Source organism: Pteropus medius, unplaced genomic scaffold (genome assembly GCF_902729225.1).
Source record: "Pteropus medius unplaced genomic scaffold, Ma_sr-lr_union100, whole genome shotgun sequence".
In the NCBI taxonomy this organism is placed as follows: domain Eukaryota; kingdom Metazoa; phylum Chordata; class Mammalia; order Chiroptera; family Pteropodidae; genus Pteropus; species Pteropus medius.
In genome coordinates this window covers 8,146,804-8,168,883 of record NW_024349801.1, presented here as the reverse complement: position 1 = coordinate 8,168,883, position 22,080 = coordinate 8,146,804, and the positions used below count along the sequence as shown (strand labels likewise).

At 40.9% G+C, this 22,080-nt stretch overlaps 1 protein-coding gene and 1 long non-coding RNA gene across 5 annotated transcripts in view; one reads left to right on the top strand and one right to left on the bottom strand.

Annotated features, from left to right (window-relative positions):
• The window catches only part of BCO1 (beta-carotene oxygenase 1), a 32,597-nt gene extending 30,576 nt beyond the window's left edge, over positions 1 to 2,021 (top strand). The window contains exon 11 of the mRNA XM_039888814.1: positions 1,750 to 2,021. Coding sequence (XP_039744748.1) covers positions 1,750 to 1,988 — 239 coding nt within the window. The 3' untranslated portion in view covers positions 1,989 to 2,021. The remainder of the gene's footprint in view (positions 1 to 1,749) is intronic.
• On the bottom strand, positions 1,926 to 22,070 carry LOC120622975 (uncharacterized). Of its 4 annotated transcripts, none has more exons than XR_005658609.1 (3): positions 21,737 to 22,070; positions 4,195 to 4,471; positions 1,926 to 2,102 (listed from the first exon to the last, which is right to left on the bottom strand). It is a non-coding gene; the product is annotated as an uncharacterized LOC120622975 (long non-coding RNA). The 4 variants fall into 4 exon arrangements; XR_005658607.1 differs by lacking the exon at positions 1,926 to 2,102 and adding an exon at positions 3,246 to 3,661; XR_005658606.1 differs by lacking the exon at positions 1,926 to 2,102 and having other exon boundaries at positions 3,246 to 4,471.
• Between the last annotated feature and the right edge of the window lie 10 nt (positions 22,071 to 22,080).

Genomic DNA, 22,080 nt, shown 5'->3' with positions numbered 1-22,080 from the left:
CTGAAAACTGTTATACTCGTGGTTGCAGTTTATCACAGTGAAAGGATGCAGATTGAAAGATGTACATGAGACAACATCCAGGAGAGTTCCATGAGTGAGCTGCCAGTTATCCTCATCCAGGGGAGTCATGGACCACACCACCTTCTCCCAAACCAACCAGGGAAACTACCCAAGTTGCTGACACCTAAGCCCTGATGTCAGAGCCTGTTTGGGGGCTTAGTCATGTAGCCATGGTTGACCTTTAGTCTTCAACCTCTCTAGAGGTCAAGCTGACTCACTGTGATCCAGAGACCCCATCTGAATCACTTTGTGAGGGGATAGGTTATCTAGCTGGCCCCAGGTAAACAAAGACACTTTTATCAGGCATTCCCAGGGTTTAGGGGTCACTTGCTAGCAGCAAAGGACAGATCTCCCTTCAAGGAGATTAAGTCGTTTACTACACAGAAGCCTTCTTCCTTCCAACTGATAACACCCTTCTCTACCAGAGTAGATCTTAGTTTTAAAATTCATTTTCGTGGCTGGGTCAGAGTTCTCCACTATCTAAGCGTGTAACTTATTTGTGTAGCACCTGGAAATGTGTATTTGTGGCTCACCTCTCTTTTCTGGGTTTCCACATGACCAAATGGTCCTTTTCCTTCTTGATTCTGCCTTTGACCCAGAAATGCCCTGCCCATATCCTTGGGGGTGCTAAGGAGGGTAACAAGAACCATGGGTGGGGCTCCCCCGCCCTGCACGAGCCTGCCAGCTGTTTCCCTCAGGTGAGAAGGAAATGGCTTTCTACCTACTGATCATGCATGGCACAGCACCAGGTGTGGAACCCAGTGACATTGTCATCTCCAAAGTGGGGGATTGTTGGTACTACCTCTTTCTGAGGTCCGCCTTCCACTGGACTGCACGTGTATCCCGTACATTCCCATGGGCAGTGAGTAGCGTTTTCAACATTTCACCAAAGGAGAGCCTCAGAGAGTGAAGTAACTTGCCCAGGGTCACACACCCACTGCCTAGAGAGGTAGGATTTGAATCCAAGCCGATCTGACTTCAATTATGCTCAGCCACTCTGAAACCTGGGAGGCCTTGGGAAAAAGCACAGATGTTTGCTGGAAATTTATGTGCATTATTTCATTTAACCTTCTATTTCTTGAGAGTGAGTGTGAAGAACGTTTCCATTTTACGGAGGACAAAGCTGAGGCTGCTGCGTGCTGCACATGCATAAGGTGAACTGGGCTCATTCAGATGCCATTTGAGTCTTTGGCCATACCACCCTAACGTGCCCAATCTCGTCTGCAAATGCCATTTGAGCACAACTAGTCTGACTTTAGCTGAGTGACATATATTAGCTTAATTGCAGCATCGAAACTGATTATATAATTAGAGTCTCCAAATAGAAGGAAAATAGCCATTCTTCAGTGCTTGCAATAATTTACAAAGTACTTTTATAATTCACCATGCAAGATATTGGCCTAGCAACCCTATGAAGGTAGGGAACATTATCTCCACTCTACAGATGAAGAGACTGAGGTTCACAGAGGTAAAGGGACTGGCCCAGCCAGGGCTAGAAGCAGGTCTGCTGATTTCTAGTTCCCTGGCCTTTCCCTTCTGCTCACAGAGAATATCAAATTCACTTCCCTTCTGTTTGATTAGGTACTTACGTTCAAAGAGGACAGGGAGACAGCTGAGGAACTTATCCTTCCAGCTGGAGTAGGTTCAAAGCTGAACTTTTACAAAGTGTCTCTTTTTGTTTCCCCAAAGGAATTATCTTATCAGTCGTTATCTCTTCGGATCCCCAAAAGCCACCGTTTCTGCTTATTCTGGATGCCAAAAGTTTTACAGAACAGGCTCGCGCATATGTTGACGTGGAGGTACACCTGGATCTCCATGGGTTATTCATCCCAGATACAGACTTCGACTCAGGGAAGCAGGCCCCTTCCCAGGAAGTCCAGGACAGTGCTTCAGACTGCCATGTGGTCTCAGAGACAAGACGGGCTTGAGGCCCTGGGAAGAACAGCCCCACTGGCAGGCTCCCACAGGACCCAAGGTTCGATCCCTCCCTGGGTGGAGGGGAGGTTCTTTATTTCTTTTTGTGCTTATTCTTTCAGTGTTTGCTTTGAGACAAAGATATGGAGAGAGTTTATCAGTATCTTTTCTTTCATTTGATTTTGGCTATAAAAACCTTATTTGAAAGTCAATCAAGTACTTATTGATCAGCTCTAGCACTTCTAAGAAAGCCCCTTTCCTATAAAGACCATATCCATGAATCAGAAATTGTTCTTAGAATGAGCAACCATTGACATATTAAAGAGACAGATAAATATTTATCATTGCTCCTTCCTCCCACCCCTCCTCTCCCTTCCCTCTCTTCCTTCTTTCCAGTGGACTAGATTGTATGTCTTGGAATTCTAGCTTTCTCAACCATGCCCTATTAATAAATTATGTGGCCAGGAAGGCATGTCGCTTTGTGGTCATTACATGCAAAGCATGGCATAATACAAAATAATAAAAACTTTAAAGTCTGTTCAGACCTTATTTTTACATGGCTTCTTTCCTCTGAAGTTCTTCTAAGGCAATAAAATAGAGTGGCCCAGCTAGATGGTTGGTAGCTAGCTAGATGGCTCATTGGACAACTAAAGGTTCAATAGATTGGTGCAGGAATCTTCCTTTGCAGGAGCAGTTAAGGGACTGGACACTGACTTGACTGGCCATAGTTGAGGGGCTAGAATCCAGGATTGAGTCCCAGGCCAGGGCTGGCAAGAGGAGTTCTTGCCTTATGCTGAGAACCAGGACAGCAAGCCACATCTGTGTCTGTACAGGAAAGAAAGTTCTCCATGATGATTGTGCTGCCAAGATAGACCAGGCATTTGGGGCAGAGGTGGAAGGAGCTTGGTGGTGGGGATGGAAGACGCTGGAAGCAAGCTGAGTAGGGTCCCATGTGAGTATTAAGAGCCCCGTGAACATCTGAGTGTTGCCTTTATATCTAGTGGGCACCTGGTGCCTGGACAATTTAGGCAGGCTGGACAATTCCCAGGTATCCATGTTATGGGGTTGGGAGGAGGGGCTGGGATTCTACCTTTATTGGACCTGCCTCCTCTTGAGTCTAGAGTCTAGATTTTATTCAGTCACTAGTGGTGATTCAATGTCATGCTTCGGGGACAGGAAGAAATCTCTAGTGACAACACATGAAATACTCCAGAAGGAGCAGATGGTCTTGGCTTTTGCCCTGCAGCCACCCTGAAGCCATTCCATTAAAATGTAAGTTCCATCAGGTCAGGGAGGTTTTTTCTTTTTTAATTTAAAATTTTGGTAAAATTGTAGATTCAAGTGCAGTTCTAAGAAGTAATACAAGAGATCCTACATGGACTTTACACAGTTTCCCCTAATGGTAATACTTTAGTACAATATCATAAACAGGATATTGACATTGATTCAATCCACAAACTATTTAGATTTCCCTGGCTCTTTTCGCATAGCAGAATTCCTTGAAGATTCATCCAAGTTGTTCCATGTTCGGTATGTTTTATTCATTACTTTATCCTGAGCACCTAGAATACTGCCTGGTGGGTGCAGGCTTTCAATAAATATTTGTTGAATGAATGAATTCCCTCAACAAACAGATTCAACTGGATAATGTACGAACAAGAAATGGATATTTTCTACTGAAGATCTCCTGGAAAGATGAGGAAGACAGTTCACAGAGAACCCAATGACAGCACACAGAATTTCCACAAAGGTTCCTCTCTCCTGTCATCCCTGGTCTCTCCTCTCTCTCTTCTCCTGTTGGTCCCTCGAAACCTCTACCATCTAGCAATAGCATTTCCATTTCACCTTAGCTTATAGATCCCCTTGAACAAAACTTGAACCTGGAGATGGCAGAATGAAGCCTATCTACTCTTTCTCAGAATCTCCTTCAGGGATCCCAGCACCTCCAGCCTTGACAAGAGGCATCAGGAAGAAATCTCAACTATGGTGGTCTAAGAAAAGTGTGATTGAGGTCAGCATTCAGGTGGCCAGAATGGAAAAGAGTTGTGACAAATGTGACAGTCACTCACTCGTTATTCTACTTTAAATATTTGAGAAGAGCTAAAAAATGCTTCCCCACCTCCATTCTACTCAATTCCAATTGCCAAATAGTACCTAGACCTAATCATGAAAAAGGGTGCAGTTCTGCATGGAAGAAAAATAGGTCTGTGGTTTGTTTACCTTATTTAAAATGAGAGGTGAAATACCAGACTGATGAGGAAACTTGGCACACCAAATCTTTTTTTCTGTTTCAGAAACAGCAAAGGTCGATGCCAGGATATCCGATTTATCTTGGTCCTTAATTCCATCACATTTCACACACAGCCCAGGGTAATGAGCTCAAAATGCCACGGGAGCTAAGACGCGAGCGCCTCTTAAGGCATCACAAGGCAATCCATCTTATCCTCGAGTCTTCCTTGTTATGCTTCATGTGGGTGGAATACGTGACCAGGAAGTTCTGCAGGAAAAATCAGTCCAGATTTGTTTATTGCTTTGATAAAGCCACAACATTTCACAAGTATTCTAGGATGCAAGCATCAGGTACACGGTAAGCCCTCAAATGTTCGCTGATACACTAACTTTTTCCTTCAAGGGTTATTCTAAGTTGATTACAATTCTGAAATAAGCTGGATATATATACATGGACAAATCAACTCACACAAAAAAGTCTAAATGCATTTGAACTACATTAGCATTGTAATGGCTCATGCTCACTTCCTCCCAACCAAAGTTACTGCTGTCTGGCTGACTCCGTTAAGAAGGTTGCTGGTCCAGGTTAAATACAAACACCTTTGATCATCTCCTAAGTTGTTTTAAGACTGTTTGGGTGGTTTTTAAATGAGAAGTCTTTCCCATGCAAATCAGGACATGCAGACAGACAAAAGTCATCACCACCTTCTTTGTCATCCAACAGTGGTGAGAGACCTGAGGCCTCAACACCAACTTCCTTCTAGGAGTTGAGACTCAGCAGCCAGGTGCAGATGAACACAGGCCTGACTGTACCAGTTGCTGGGCTGCATCAGGAAACAGTCCCTTTAGGTCAAGCACCAGCCAAGAAGCTGGGGATTTTCTTGGACAAGGCAAGCAAAGAGAGAAGTGGGAGCACTGCGGGGATGAGCCAGCCTTTTCCAGCCTTTTCTGGTGATCTGGAAAGACTTTCTGGAGGGGTGCACCTCCAGGGGCTGCCTTGTGGCCAGAAGGAGCACCTGGCAAGGTACTGGTCCTTGTAAGCTGAGGGCGCAACTCAGGATGAGGATTTGAAGTGGATGTGGGTGACTGGACAAAGCAGGTATACAATGAATTGAGAGCAGTGGAAAGGGAACTGGGGGATTTTTTCCTCTCTAGTTATAAAAGCATATATGTATATGTGTGTGTGTGTGTGTGTGTGTGTGTGTGTGTGTGTGTATATATATATATTCATTGTAGAACACCTGGATACATTAAAAAAATGAGAAAGACACTTATAATCTCACCACAAAAAGTAATTTTGGTGCATTTTTTTTCTGGGCACAGTTTACATATTAGCCATCACTTTAAAACCTACTCACCAGTTTATAACCTGCTTTTTTCACCTAACATATGATACACACATATTCTCAGGTCACTAAATTCTAATGGGTGCATTTTAGTTCATCTTTGGGACAAGGCATGATGTGTACTACTCTACTGTTGAACATTTGTTTGAAGTTTTTGACTATCACAAATAATGCCAGATCAGTAACTGTACATGCATTTCTAGAGCTCACTCTGTATTCAGGTACCTGCTTTTGTTAGTTTCTTTGGCTAGATTCCCAACTTGGGATTTCTGAGCCAAAGAGTAGAAAAGCAAGGTTCTGGGTGTTCTTTGAAAGGCCAAATGTTTTGGTTTGATTCACAGGAAACTAAGAAGTCATTTGAGAATCTGAGGCTCAAATGGTCAACATGGCTGTAGGGCTGAGAAATCCATATTTCTCGGGAAATGGAAAAAAAATGGGTACATGGTAAATAACTTTAGTACAAATCTTCCTCTTTTTTTCGCTATCCTTTCTATCCTCCATATCTTTCCACTCCATACATATATATACTTGTTATTTCTCAGGCATATATTCATTCCTTCATTCATCCATTCATTCATTCATTCAATGATAACCAAGACTATGTTGGCATGTAATGGTGAACAAAACCAGTATCTCAGGGAGCGAACAGCATAGTGCAGTATACAGCACCAAAGAAACAAACCAACACAATTCAATAGAATGGCGGTAAGAAAATGCTGTCTTGGGAGCCAGGGATGGCCAACATGTGAAGGATGGTAGCAGGAAACTAGGTGATCTCAGTAAAGAAAAGGGCAGTGCTTGGGCCTGGAATCAGAAGACAACTTGGTAAACTTGGAAAAACTGAACTGTGGGGTAAAAGGTGGGCCACAGAAAAGACAAGTTTCAACCAGACCCCCAATTTATCTGTACTCAGGTAAGAAATGAAATTGGCATTAACTAAAGAGAAGTCTCCAATGGCTTCTTCAAGGACTAACAGTCATTTTTTCCAAAATAATACATTTTTTGAGATCTAATTCACATACCATAAAATCCTCTCATTTAAAGTATACAATTCAATGGTTTTTAGTATATTCAAAACTGTATACCTATTACCACTATCTAATTTTGGAACATTTTCATCATCCCCCAAAAGGAACCCCATAACCCTTAGCAGCCATCCCTTACTCTGTATCCCTTCCCCCAATTCTAGCCAACCACAAATCTACTTTCTATCTCTATGGATTTACCTCTTCTGGACATTTCATATAAATTGAATCACACAATATATGGTTTTTCTGTGACTGGCTTCTTTCAGTTAGCATAATGTTTTCAAGTTTCATCTATGTCATTGCATGAATCAGCACATCATTCCTTTTGTGGCTAAGTAACATTCCATTGTATTAATAAACCATATTTGTTTAACCATTCATCAGTGAATTGACACTTGGGCTGTTTCCTCTATGGGGCTATCATGAATGATGCCGCTGTGAACATTCATGTGCAAATTTTTATGTGGATATAAGTTTTCATTTCTCTTGAGTATATTCCTAGGAGTAAATTTGCTGTCACATGATTAACTCTATATTTAACATTTTGAGAAACTCCCAAACTGTTTTTCAAAGTGGCTGCACTATTTTACAATTCCACCAGCAATGTATGAGAGTTTCAATATGTCCACATCCTCCCTAATTTGTTATTGTCTGTCCTTTTTACTTTAGTCATCGTGGATACAATGAAATGTCTTGGATACAATCTCATTGTGGTTTTGATTTTCATTTCCCTAATAATAATGTTGAACATCTTTCTCGTGCTTATCAGCCATTTGTATATCTTCTTTAGGGAAATACCTACTCAAATCCTTTGCCATTTTTAAACTGGAGTATTTGTCTTTTTACTGTTGAGTTGTAAAATTTCTTTATCCATTGTGGATTTAAGCCCCTTATCAAATATGTGATTTGCAATATTTCAACTTATTCTGTGTGTAGTCTTGACTTTTTTTTTTTTTAATTAATTTATTTTTTTGGTACTTTGTATATTTTGGATATTAGGCCCTTATCGGAGGTGTTGCTTGCAAATATATTTTCCCATTTGGATGGTTGTCTCTTTATGTTGTTGATGGTTTCTTTTGCTGTGCAGAAGCTTTTTAGTTTGATGTACTCTCATTCACTTATTTTTGCCTTTATTCTTCTTGCCTTTGAGGTCAAATTCATAAAATCCTCTTTAAGTCCAAGGTCTATGAGTTTAGTTCCTATGTTTCCTTCTCTGCACTTTATTGTTTTGGGTCTTATATTCAGGTCCTTAATTCGTTTTGAGTTAATTTTGGTGTGTGGTGATAGACAACAGTCTAGTTTCATTGTTTTGCGGGTGGCTTTCCAGTTTTCCCAGCACCATTTATTGAAGAGGCTTTCCTTTCTCTACTGTATGTTTTTGGCTTTTTTGTCGAAAATTATTTGCCCATATAAACATGGGTTTATTTCTGGACTCTCAGTTCTGTTCCACTGGTGTATGTGTCTGTTTTTCTGCCAATACCATGCTGTTTTGATTATTGTCGCTTTGTAGTATAATTTGAAGTTGGGCATAATGATGCCTCCAGCCTCCTTCTTTTTTCTCAGGATGGCTTTGGTGCTTCCATACAAATCTGATTTTTTGTTCTATTTCTTTAAAAAATGGCAATGGGATTTTGATGGGGATTGCATGAAATCTGTATAATGCTTTAGGTAATAAGGTCATTTTAACTATGTTGATTCTTCCAATCCAAGAACATGGAATATCTTTCCATTTCTTTGTATCTTCTTCCATTTAATAGGGTTTTATAGTTTTCATTATATAGGTCCTTCACATGTTTTGTTAGATTTATTCCTAGGTATTTTTAGTCTTGACTTTCTTGATGGTACTCTCTGAAACACAAACATTTTTAAATTTTGATGAAGTCTAACTTATCTATCTTTTCTTTTATCTCTTCCACTTTTGATGTCAAATCTAAGAAACCATTGCTTAACCTATAGTCTCAAAGATTTACTCCTATGTTTTCTTCTATGAATTTTACAGTTTTAGCACTTACATTTAGGTTTATGATCCATTTTGAGTTAATTTTTATATACAGTATGAAGTAGGGGTCCTACTTCTTTCTTTTGCATATGGATATCTAGTTGTCCCAGCATAAAAGTTACCTTTTAAGATGAATAAATCTTCTAGCCAGAAAAAAAATAGCTGTTTTCTCCATAATTCCTTAGAAGATATTTCCTTCAACTAGCAAGAAGAAACTGTGAGGCAGCTCTCTATGGATCCCAGAAGGCCTTGGTTCAGAGGCCAGAAAACCAAGATGGAGTCCTCAGTTATTGGTGGCTCCCATGGCTCCTTCTGCAATGAAGATTTCAAAATCTTCCTCCATCCCTGGGACCTGGTTAAATTCCAGGTAAGTCCCACATGCGAGTGCTCAATTCAGACTCATATACCCTGGTAGGATTTTCCAATATATATTTTTTTTCGGTATTTTCTTTCTTTAAGTACATCTACTGTATTCCAGGAGAGCTAAGAGTGACTGATGTTCCTGGATATCCTACCCTATTCCAGGAGGTAGGAGAGCTGGTGGGTGTTTTGGGGACAGGTGAAAGGCATGGATGGGTTCCTTGATTTTCCCTTCAGCTTGCCATTTGGGTTGGGCAAACAAGAAGCCTTACCCTAGTTCAGGGTTCTTTAAATTACCACTGGAATTAATGCCTACATCATTTGTGCATTCTTCTCTATTTAAGTCCAGGGACTGAGCTTTCTTATTATAACAATAACAGAAAAATGGCTGACAAGTATTAACTCATGCTATGTCAGACACTGTGCCTAAGCACTTCGCATGCTGGTTCTCATGTAATCCTTACAGCAACCCTGAGGTGGGTCCTGGTATTGTTTCCATTAACTGAATATCAGACAGTTAATAACTCTTCCAAGATCACAGAGATGGTTCCTGAGACCCTAAAGTCCAATTTCTTAACTACTACTTTTATCGCCTTCATCTTACTCACTTCCTCATCCTAGGGGCTTAGTACAGTGCCTGGGACAAAGTGGGTACTTAACAAAAGGACAGCACAATCGGTGATCACAGGGACTCTACGCTCACTGCCTGGTTTTTGATCCTCTTTGTACCTCAGTTTCATAATCCATAAAAGAGATAGTACTTGTTCCTCATTCAAAGCGTTGTTATGAAGCTTAACTGGAGACTGCCTGACACAAAGGAGTTGCTCAGCAAATTTTAATAATTTATTAATGAGCCTTAAAAGCAGTTAAAAGTTTGTATCTTGGTTCCCAACTCTTACTAGTCATATGACCTTTGAAAAGTTATTTCGCCTCCCTGTGCTTGTTTTCCTCATCTGTGAAATGAGGATAATACTAGAACCCATCTCATAGGACTACGATGAGGATCCAATAAATTAATGTTTTTAAAACCCTTAGAAGTGCCTGCCACTTAGTCACGTCACCATATCCAAGTTAGCTAAGATTGTGTGGGCAATTCATACAGAGGATGCTACTCATATACCCTTGAATGCAGGAGGGTCCTCCTCTCTTTGGAAGAGCCTTACTCCTGGTGTGAGGAGAGAGGAAGGGGTCAGCTTCCCAAGCACCCAGTGTAGTCCACTCCACCCATACGACCAATGGCATCAGAGATAACATAAGCAGATCACTAGCACACCCAAAATAGTCCTTGCACAACAAACCCAGTCTAATTGGGCATGACCAGAAGCCCCTCAGGTGGTTAAAGAACGGAGTCTCTGAGTTTCATGGTCTCAGGTAACCACCACCTCCTAGGACTTATGTGACAAAGGCATATCAAGGGTTCAGGCCAATGCCTGGCACAGAACGAATGGTCAAGGATAGGATATCCACATGGCAAGGATTTTTATCACTTTTGTTCATTACTATATCGTCATCTACAATAGCGCTGGATTCGTTACCTATTGCTGCTATAACAAACTACAACAAACTTGGAGGTGTAAAACAGCACAGATTTATTCTTACAGTTCTGGAGGTCAGAAGTCAAAATTGAGTCTCATGGGAATGAAATCAAGGTGTCAGTCAGAAGGGTAGCTTCCTTCTGGAGGCTCTAGGGGAAAGTCTTGTTTCCTTGCCTTTTCCAGCTTCCTCATTCCTTGGCGTGCGGCCCGGCGCCACATCATCCTTTCTCCCTCTGCTTCCATCGTCACATCGCTTCCTTCTCTTCTATAGTTAAACCTCCCTCTGCCTCACTCTTAAAAGGACCCTTATGGTTACATTTAGGGGCCGCTGAATAATCCAAGATAATCTCCCTATCTTAAAATCCTTAACTTTATGATATCTGCAAAGTCCCTTTTGCCATACAGGTAACATGCACAGCTTCCAGGCATGAGGACCTGGGGGTATCTTTGGGGGCCATTTTTCAGCCTACCACAAGCACCTAGCTCTTAAAGCACTCAATAAATACTCGTTAGGTGAATGCATGAATGTTAGCCATTTAGTATTGTGATTGGCATCATCTTGGCTTGTCCCTTTCAGAAATTACCACAGCAACATGTGTGTTCTCCTCACCTTCAATCTTGCTCAGATCTCACCCAACTCTTACCTTCAATTCCGATTTCCTGACCCTATTTTAACATTGCACCTTGCTTCCTCCATCACACACACTCTTAATCCTCTTATCCTGCTTAACTTCCTTTCTCTCCCCCTCACACCTCTCCAGGACCTTTTTGTCTTTTGGAATACAAAATTTACTTATTATATTCACTCATATTTGTCCATCTTCCTCACTACAATGTAAGCTCAAGGATTACATTTGGGACAGGGATTTTTTTTTTAGTCTCAGTTGTATCCTAGGGGTCTAGAATACTTCTGGTACATAGCTGCCCAATGCACAGGTATTGAATGAATGTATAAATGCCCTTATCAAGTTTCCTTTCAGCTGTGAGTCTGGTTCTTTAACTTTCATGTCCAATTTTGCTTTTATGACAACAAAGTCATTGCCTGTGGTGAAGCCAGTTGATTCTAGGTAACCTATGTATTATCCTGTTCACAAGTCTCCACCCCATTCCATTAACACTGGTAATTTTGATCTCTAAAACACAGATGACCTCAATTCTCATCTCCACCAAAACTTGCAAAAGATTAGGAGGGAAATAGATGGCTTGGCTTTGCATATTTATTGAAAGATAAACTTTTCAGAATTCGGATGACTGCGGAGTTGGGAGGGTAAGCTGTCCCTGGCTGAAGTTGCTGGGGTTTGTTATGCTGGGTTGGACTGTTTCTACTAGTCTGGCTGGAGGTAATGAGTTTTTGGTTTCTGCAGTTGGTCAGGCTCAGGGTGTTCACTGTAAAGGGGTCTTGAGCACCTCAGCGGGCATGGTGGAGGGGCTTCAGGGTGCCCACAGGCTTCCTGAAACTGCAGGTCAATTTTTGGGTATGCAAATTCTTAAAGAGAGCAGAGTCCATAGCTTATATCAGCTTCTCAATAGGGAAAGTGAAGAACTTCTACCTGGACTTAGCTGTGTGGGTTCTGTGATTCTGTAACTCAGGATGTATAACTCAAATTAACAAGCTGTACGCAGCTCAAAACGGAAAGGCAATAATTTGAAAGGCATGTCCCCTTTTCCCCATCCCTACCCCGTAACAAGTCTCCAAGTTATTGTGTTAAAGATGCTGAACCAGGTGCTGTTTCAAATCTCAAGTTGACCCAATCTCAGTTTTTGCATTCTGGGCGTTACTTGAGGCCTCAATTTTTCTCATAAGTAGAACTGGGATGGCTCTACTTTCTTTGATTTTTGTGAGAATATGAAAGTGCTTCAAGGGTACAAAATGCTATGGAATTGCAAAGTATTAATGGCAAAGGGAATACGTGCCTTTTTTGCTATGTGGCAACACACTGGCTTGTTCCCTATTCCTTCCTTCCATCCATCCATCCATGTATCCATCCTCCCATGAACATTCATGTCCTCACAACACGCATATAAGCTAACATGTCTATGACAAAAGCTGTATGTAAAACAACAATCCTCATAAAAATCATGAATAAACTGAGGTTCAGAGAGCTCGGGCCACTTGATCAGCCACACAGCTGGAAAGTGATGGAGCAGAGCCTGATTAAAATCCTAATTCTGTCTGATGCCAATAGAAGTGCTCATCATTATCGCCCACCAAACACTCCTAAAGACAGCGGGGCTAACTAGCCTAGGAAGGAGGCGGGGGAGAGGCTATCAAATATAGCACCTTAGAATCTGTTTTACCTTAAAATGCATGCATATGTTACACTGTACTCCATGTTATGCCCATGCTTGTTTTAATATCAAAGAATTTCCCAGCAATCTTTAAGTACAAGTGATGCTTTGGGAAGGTGTACTCCAGTGCAGCTTTCTGCTACAATCTCCACCACACATTCGGTTTCCCATATTAGATGTTTGTTGTTCATGTTTGAGTCTTATCTCCTGGGTTGGACCAGAAGCTCCTGGAAGGGAAGATCTGAATCTGATTCCTCCTTTCTTCCTCCCAAGGCCTAGCCCAGTACCCAGCATGAAACAAGTATAAAGATAATGAATTTGGCAAATACTTATTGAATTCCTGCCTAACCAAGTCAGGTGCCATGGGAGAGACAGATGGATACGATGTGGTCCCAGCTCTCAAGACATTTATAATAGAGCTGGAGAGGTCAAGCTTCCAGAATCTGCTTGAAAACGATCTTCTTAAGACCCTTGGCACAGCATTTTAAAAGCCTGAAACTGTAATGAAGCAATAGAGGAAATGGTAGGTAATTGGAAAACAAAAAAAAGCTTCATTAAATAGGGCAAATTTTGTGAAAAGTGATAACCTGTTCCTCTGGAAAGGTAGCATGGTATCAATTAAAGAGCACACCTTAAAGTCGCAAAGTATAAATTATCGATGTTGAAACTGTCCTTTCACAAGAGGGAAACATTGAAAGCACCCGCTGTAGATGCTATCTGTTTTGCCAGAAGGGTCTTGGTCTGATTGCTTGGCCTTTGAGAGTCACATTCAGAACTTAAGCAGCGCAGGTAAACCCATGTTCCTTTCTACCCAACTTGTACAGGTTCTGTGTTTATTAGAGTCAAATTTATTCATCAAATATTTACCGAGCTTACTGTATAGGTACCAGGTAAGGATATGTGATCAATGGCTGACAAACTTTGCAATAAAGCGGGAAGTCAAAATCCTGGCTTCTCCATGAATCAGCTGAGGGACATGGGATAGGATTTCATCTCTCTGAGCCTTGTTTTTTTTAAACCATAGCATGGAGATCCTAATGTTTGTAGGTTGCTGTAAAGCTTCATTGGGTAATGGACATAAAACTCCCTGCACAAGGAATTGCACTGAGTTAAGAACTCCACAAATAGGTACTAGTAGCAGTAGCAATTGCAGAAAAATTAGGGAAGTGATCTCTGATTTCAAGAAACACCCAGTCTAGTGAAAAGACCGAGAGGTTAACAGATAAATGTCATTAGAATGATGCTTATGACTATTTAACTATTTTTAAGTGAACAATTACTGAGCCCTTACTATGTGCCAGACACTGTGCTAAACAATTGTACCTGGATACTCTCACTTATTCTGCACAAAACCACAGATAGCAGGAACCACATTTATTCCCAGTGAGGAACTTGAGACAGGCAGTTTAAGTAACATGCTCAGGGTCACAGAGCTGGAAAATGACAGAAGTGGGGTTTGAACCCAGCAGTCTAGCTCCAGAGATAGATTTTTATGGCTCAAACAATGAGATAGAAAGAAAGCAAGCAAGGCTTTACCGAGGTAATGCTGGAGCAGCAAGCAGATTTTCAACCATCAAAGTCATGGGAGAAGGTGTCTAGGTAGAGGGAAAAACAGATACAAAGAGCCGGCAGGATGAATAGCTCTTTTTGTTCAGGAATTCAAGTGGCTCCATGCAGAGGGTGTGAGATCCAAGATGGTGGGGGTCTAGAAGATGAGGGTGGGGAGGAAGGAAGAGGCCAGCTGGTGGGACACCCCACAAGCCAGGCACAGGGACTTGGACTTTTACCTGGAGGAAATGGGGGAACAATGAAGGATGAGAAAGAGAGGATCACTGGCGTGCAAGGAATGTAATCTATCTGCCTATGTTCAAAGAGGAAATGACTCTGGACCATATATTTGAATAATTAGGCCATATCATATTTTCCAACTAAATTACTACTTTCTATATATTGTTTATGTGCAAGTCTCACCCTTTCCCCTACTAGCCTATAAATTCCTTAAATGTTGACTCTAATTTCTTTTGTTCTCCTACAAGTGCCTGACATATAATAGGTATTTAAAAACTCTGTTAAATGAATGAGTGATTAAAAGCATGAGTGAATGAATGAGTCTTAGAAGAACTGAATTTTTTTGAGCTGGATTTTTTTTAAAGTATGTGAAAGAGAAACAAACAAGCTTCTAGAAGAAAGCATAGGAGAGTATCATTGTGATTGCAAATATTTCCAAACAGAATATGTAAAGCATTAGCCATAAAAGAGAAGATTGATAAATTGAACTTTATTAATATTAAGAACATCTGTTCACCAAAGACACCATGTAAAGAGTGAAAAGGTAAGCCACGGACTGGAAGAAATTTGTGTTTCCATGAATATAATAAAGAACTCTTAAAAATCAATTTGAAATCCAATTTTTAAAAATGATGCAAAACTTGAACAAGCACTTAAAAAAAAAGCTATTTGAGTGGTCAAAAAGCATATAAAAAAGGTGCTCAATATCAATATTCATTAAGGAAATTAAAATTAAAACAAGATACCACTACACACCCACCAGAATGGGTAATTAAAAAACTGACACCACCAATTACTGGAGGAGGAGGAAGAGCAACTGGAACTCTCAAACCTGACTGATGGGAGTATAATTTGGTATAACCACTTTGGAAAACTGTTTGGCAGTATTTGCTAAAGCTGAACATATGATCACCCTAAGACCCAGCAACTGATCATGGGCACATCCACAAGAGAAAAAAGTGCATATATCCATCCAATGACTTATTTAAGAATGTTTATACCAGCTTTATTATAATAGACCCAACTGGAAACAAAGCAAATATCCATCAACAGAAAAATGCATAATATTCACACAATGGTACAACAGTAATAAAGAACCAGCTATTGGTACAAGCAACGAAATGGAAGGATTTCAAAGACATCATATTGAGTGAAAAAGCTAAACACAAAAGTTCAAGAACAGGAATATCCAATCAATAGCAATAGAAGTCAGAACGATGGTTTCCTTTGGGAGGTATTGACTGGAAATGGGTCTGAGGGAACCTTCTCAGTTACTGGAAATGTTCTTTATTTTGATCTGTGAATCACCTGGTGATTTCACAGGTGTGTCCATATGGAACAATTCATTGAGCTGCATACTTTACTGTATGTTATACTTCAATAAAGATGTTTTTAAAAAGATAATAAATATATGAAAGTGTTAATTAGTTTCAAAACTTGCTGTCTAAAGAGGTTTAACATATTTTAGAAAATATCAGATGAATTTAAATGTTAAAAAATAAAATTAAAGGCGGGAGCATGAAAGAAAAGGAATAGAATGGGATGTTTAAAGAGCTGGAGTAGGAAATTAAAATGTCAGATGGAGTTAGAAAGTAGATTAAGTTCACCTAAAGCCCAGCATTAATGTCAGAGAGAAACGAGAAGTGAGGTAATCAACCAGACCTGGAGAGGATATAGCTGGTAGGTCCCTGATTGATTGTAGAGGTGAAGAGACTAGATTTTTGACTTGAAAGTCAGCTAGAAGCTAATAATTCCTAACTGGGCAAGGGATACCATTGAAAACCAGGATGATGATGGTGGTGATGATAGCGATAATAAACATTAACAGTTACCATTTATTGAGCACCTACTATATGCCAGACCCTCTTGTTAGTGCTTCACTAGTACCATCTTATTTAATCCTCACAACCACTCTCTAAAAGTTACTATGATTATACCAGTTTTGCGGAGGGAGAAACTCAAGAAGTGGAGTATCTTAACCAGTCTCTGAGGATAGAGGAAAGAGAGCCAGGAGGCACTGAGGCAACCCAGTGAATTAAAGAAATTCGCATGACTCCACAATCATTTAAACAGGTCTAAGGAGCAGGCAAATTACTTGCACAATATAAATTCTTCAGAATAAACCAGCTCACCGTACACCCATCAGTGTACTGGCTAGAATTCTAGGGGGAGGACGAAAATTCAGTATCTTATGTGCTTTCAGGTATATAAACGACATACAATACTCAAACTAAATTTACAGGCTACAAGTGCAAAGTGGTGTACCGTGAAAAGAAGGAAAATAAAGGTTCTTGCACTGGACTTGGTTTGAAAGAAGTTGTTAGGGCAACCTATGCCCAGGGTTGTTATTCTAAGGCTGTTGTTCTAAGGTTTGGAAGTTTCATTTCAGGTATTTGAATCACTCTTGATAATGCATCTTCCTCCAAGTTGACAATGTCAAGTTAGACAGCAAGGAATGAAAAGATCCAGGAAGATTTGTTTTTTCTTTTTCTTCCCCTTCCTTCTTTCCTTCCTCCTTCCCTCCTTTCCTTTCTTCTTTCCTTTTGGTAAGTATATATTTATTGAGCTCATCATATATTCCATTAATTGTTTTAGAAGCTGGGGATACAGTGATAAATAAAACAGAAAGTTCCTGCCAGACCTCCTGAAACCTGTATTACAGTCAGAGGAGACACACGATACACAAATAAACACGTATAATTTTAGGTAGTGATTAAATGCAGTGAAGAAAAATGAAGCAAGTTAAAAGGCCGTATTAATACAGGAGGATAAAGGCCTTACTGAGGAGTTGACATTTGAGCTCTGATCTAAGTAGAAGGAAAAGAACAAGCTATGAGAATATAAGGAAAGAGATTTCCAGGCTGAGAAATCAGCCAGTGCAAAGGCCCTGAGGTGGGCATATGGCAGGCCTGTTCAAAGAGCAAAAAAGCCAGTTTGGTTAGTGTACACTGGAGGAGAGGAGTGTGCTAGGAAATGAGGTCACAGAAGTATAAGCCTAGATCACACAGGACTTTGGATTTTCTTTTCCCTAAGTTTGATGGGAAGCCATTGGAGGGTTTTGCACTGGGAAGTGACTTGATTTGATTAACTTACGGGGAGAAAGAACTCAGAGGCAAGAGGAAAAGCAGAGAGAGCAACTAGGAGGCTATTACAGGAGTCCAGGTGGAGTTAATTGGTGGCTGGACTAGGGCGGTACTGAGGCAGGTTATGAGATGAGGCTGGATTCAGGAGACAGTCTGCAGGAAAAGCTGCAGCGTTTGCTGGTGAACTGAATGAAGGGTGTGAAACAGAGGTCAAGAATGTCCCTAAATTTCTGTCCTTCGGTAAATGAAGATGTTGCCATTTATTTGGGGATTTATTAGGCTTAAGGGGTAAACAGAAGTTTATTTCTGATATGTTAAGTTGTAGGTACCTATTAGATATTCAACTGAAGATGTCAAGTAGACTGTTGGCTATACCAGCTTAGAGTTCACTGGGGAATTTTGAAAACTAACACCTGAAGTGATCCCTTGTAGATGGAAAAATCTCAGTTCTCTCTATCCATTAAGGTTTATTCTTTCAGGAAATACCTATTGTGAACCTACTGTGTCAGGCACTGGATGCTAGGGAGTACAGGATTTGGACAGAAACAGTCACTACCTTCATTACAATTTAGTTTACTGGTTTGAGATACTTCTCTGAATTTTGTATAAAAATATAGAAGCAACTCTCAAGAGTTATAAATACTGAGATGTTCTCTGACTCAGCAATTTGGAAGAGCTTAGATTTTCAGAAAGGAGCTATATATAGATTTGGACAAATGACAGATTTACCCAATAAAATCTTTGAAGACTGCCTTAAAATGAATCAGAAGAGACTGTCTCCACCAAATTAATGTTTATGAAGAGTCAACTTGGTGTAATGGAAAAGCTTACAGGGCTGGAAGGCAGAAATTCTAGGCCTGTCTGTTCTGCTTGACGAGGTCACATGTATGACCTTGATCAAGCCATTTGGCCACCTTCGGTTTTCTCTTCAACAAATTAACCCATTGGATTCCATGATTTCTAAAGAGCTTTCAAACTATTAATATTTTTCTTTGTATTAGTTCTTTTACTGGACTCTCATTCCACCTTCTGACATTTACTAAAAAATAAAACCCCAAACCTCAAGGTGATTCTGTTTTAAGTGATCATTTTTTCAGAGCAAAGTAAAGCTGTTTTTTTTCCTTTTTGCAAGTAGATTGCTTTTTTCCTGACTGATGAATGTATTACTGTTAATATATGTTCTTGTGAACATCCTTTTTAGTCTTCAGACCAAAAAAACCCAAACAAACAAAAAACACATAAAACAAAGCAAAACAAAAAAAACAATTCCTCGCTCTGGGGATTGTTTAGCCTCTAAACTAGAAGGGGACAGTTATAGTCACCAAAGACTGAAATTGCTGAGACAATATCGGATCTCTTAATTATATGTTTCACAACAGCTGATGTCTTACATCTATGGAATGCAGGGAGACAATAACACCAAATACACCGTTCTGATGGCCATAAACAACATCAAAGGTGGCTCTGTTTGAGCAATATCAAGAAAGGCTGCACAACAGTCCATAGCCCAACCAGGAGTGGTTACCATAGAAGATGGAAGGGTATGTCCTTCCCCCTACACTTGGACCTTCTTCCTTCTGTCTGGCACCAGGATGAGTTTTCTTGGGGCACCTGCGTTCAATTCAACAATTTTTATTGAGAGCCCAGCATCTTTTTGGTTTGTAACTGTCTCAGTAAACCAAGATGGGTTTCTGATTACATCTGGAAATGGATTAAAGTCAGATCATATCCGCAGACATATGCAGCATCTTTATTTCCCGAATTGAATTAGTGGCTAATGTTGAAAAACTAGGACATTAAACATATGAATTTTCAGATCTCTTGAAAATTCATTGGATTTGGCACCAATGGGTTCTTATCGTATGAAGCAATCAGTGAGCCATCGAGGAGTAGCCTCCCACTTGAGAAAGGGTGCGTGTCTTTCAGCACTTTGTAATCCCACCCAACTCTATTGTGTTACATCCTGCCTCCTCTGCTCAATTACCCAACTTGCCACCTCTAACTAATTATGTAAAAGCATCAGGGGGCACCTACTAAGTACCCTCGCAAATCAACTTATAAACCAGTTAATTACAGTGCAGCACGGAAAATAAGGTCATGGCATAGCACGGGGACTCTGCCCTGAGAAACTGGTTAGAGGTTCCCAAAAGGCCATGTTTAAGCTGGGTTTTGAAGGCTGAATACGAGTTACTCAGGCAGTTGGGTTGGTGGGGAATACTGCAAACAGTGAGATGGTATTGAAAGCATATAAAGGTCTTCTGCTGCTGATTAGCTGCCTGTTGCATATGTGAACTACCTTTCCCACGAGGGATGCAGGTCTGTCTACAACCCTCTGCTCAGGTCCTCCCATTCCTCCCTTCTGTCAAAACACCAAGGAAGTTTCACCTCTACCAGGAAGAGCCTGCCTGACTAATCCCCACTTACCTCCTGTTACTTCAACTAAGGCAACACTCCAATTTTGAGATAACTAGTTACCTGAGGGTGATTCTGTTATATAAGTTCTTTGTTTTGTTTTGGAACCTCTGACATTTGAAGAACAGACCAGCATTCCAAGCAACTACTGAGTATCAAATACCTACATTGTGTAGAGAACTCTGTCATATATATCATACTTGACCCTAACGACAACCCAGCTGAGAAAGAAGACAAATACAAATAAACTGAAAACAGAGAATACAATCAGAAACATTTATTAAGTGCCTGGTGTTCACAATTTTTTAAATCTCTCTATCCATCCAACACTCACTGAGCACTAAACTAGGGCCAGGCACTGTGCTTGGCACTTGGAAACAGAGACACACTAAAATATATAGGCTAGCAGGTGACATGGATAAATAAACCCATTACAATAAGTTTCCTACCACAGCAATGTTCAAAGTACAGCAACAGCTTGGAGAAAGGAGTGTCGACTGCTCCCAGGGATACTGGGCAGGTATGCAGAGAAGCTCGAGCTGCTTATCTTGTTTTTTACTTCTTACGACATTTTACAACAGACACAAAAATACAGAGATTAGTACAACAAATCACCATGTACCCATAATCTGGCTTTAACAATTAGTAACTCAGAGCCACTTTTGATTCATTTATACCCCCACCTGCTTCCCTCCATCCCGTTGTTTTGTTTTGAAGCCAATCTTAGACATCTTTATCATTTCACCCATAAATACTGAGCTGCATTTGAAGAAGGAACTGGAAATGTCTGAACCTTCCACTAGTAACATCCTTCTCCCCATCTATTCTTCTGCCAGCGACTCTACCAGAGTTAAATGCTGATTCCTGCCAGTAACTCCAAAGCGTTAGGTGGTTCAGGACAAAGACCCAAGACTTTATTGGAGTCTTTGAGTTGGCTAAAGTAAAAGACTGAGCTAACCCAATGAAAAACCCATCCTGTCTTATCCGGAATGCTGACCACATTCTTCTGGTCCTTGGTCATTAAACTGCTGATTCATTAGAAGCTTATTGAGCACGTGTACAAAATGGTGGCTACATTCTACATTCTCATGTGCCCTCAGCAACCTCTGGGAAAACTTCATACAGGCCATCTGATCCAGAGGTGCTTCCTGGCAAAACTGTACGTCTGGCGCTATAGCTTCCCCCCGTTCAGCGTTTCCTATCACTCTCTAAAAGGTACCAACATTCACGCAGTTACTCAATAGAGAACATTATCCCCCTCCCTCAGAATTGTCGTTCTTTTAAAGCCATCCACTATTGTTCACCTCCAATATCACCCTTCCATCCAGGCCACCATTCTCTTCCCTCGAGTACGACGATATTTAAGCATCATTCTACCTTTAGCAACAACCCTCCTCTCCCCCCACTTTCTCCACGCCGCAGATGAGTGATCCTTATAAAACTCCCTACTCAAAGCCCTTTCATGGTTCTTAACACCTACAGGAATCAAGACCAACCTCCCCACCATAGCCAAGGAGGCCCTGCAAAATTTAAGACCTGCAGTTTACTTCAGCTTTATCTGCTACATGTCTCCGCTCGGCCACAACCAAAATGCTCTTTCAGTGCCTGTTTTCTAGGGTCTCTGTGCTCTTACCTGAGAAGCGGTTTTTCTCTCATAAATAATGAAAGCTATACCTACTGCGCCCTTGCTTACATGCGTTATCTCATGAGTCCACAACAACACTAAGAAGTCATCATCTTCAGTTTGCAGATGGAGAAATTGAGGATGGGGACCTTACCCATGGTAACACAGCTAGCGAGCAGAAAAGCCAAGAATCGGGGCTCCAGAAGCCACCGGCTTAAACACAGAGCCCTTGCCTACCCGCACAACCCTCCATCGTTGTAGCACTCTCTTAGGGATGGACAGACCCTGGCTACGTAGGGGCGGGGATGGGGGGGGCGGTCGACGAAGCAACGAGGCTTCTGATTGGCCGCCTCTGGGTACGGCAGTAGAGAGGGCGCGGGAGCGTCGCGGAGAGATGACGTAATGACGCGGCT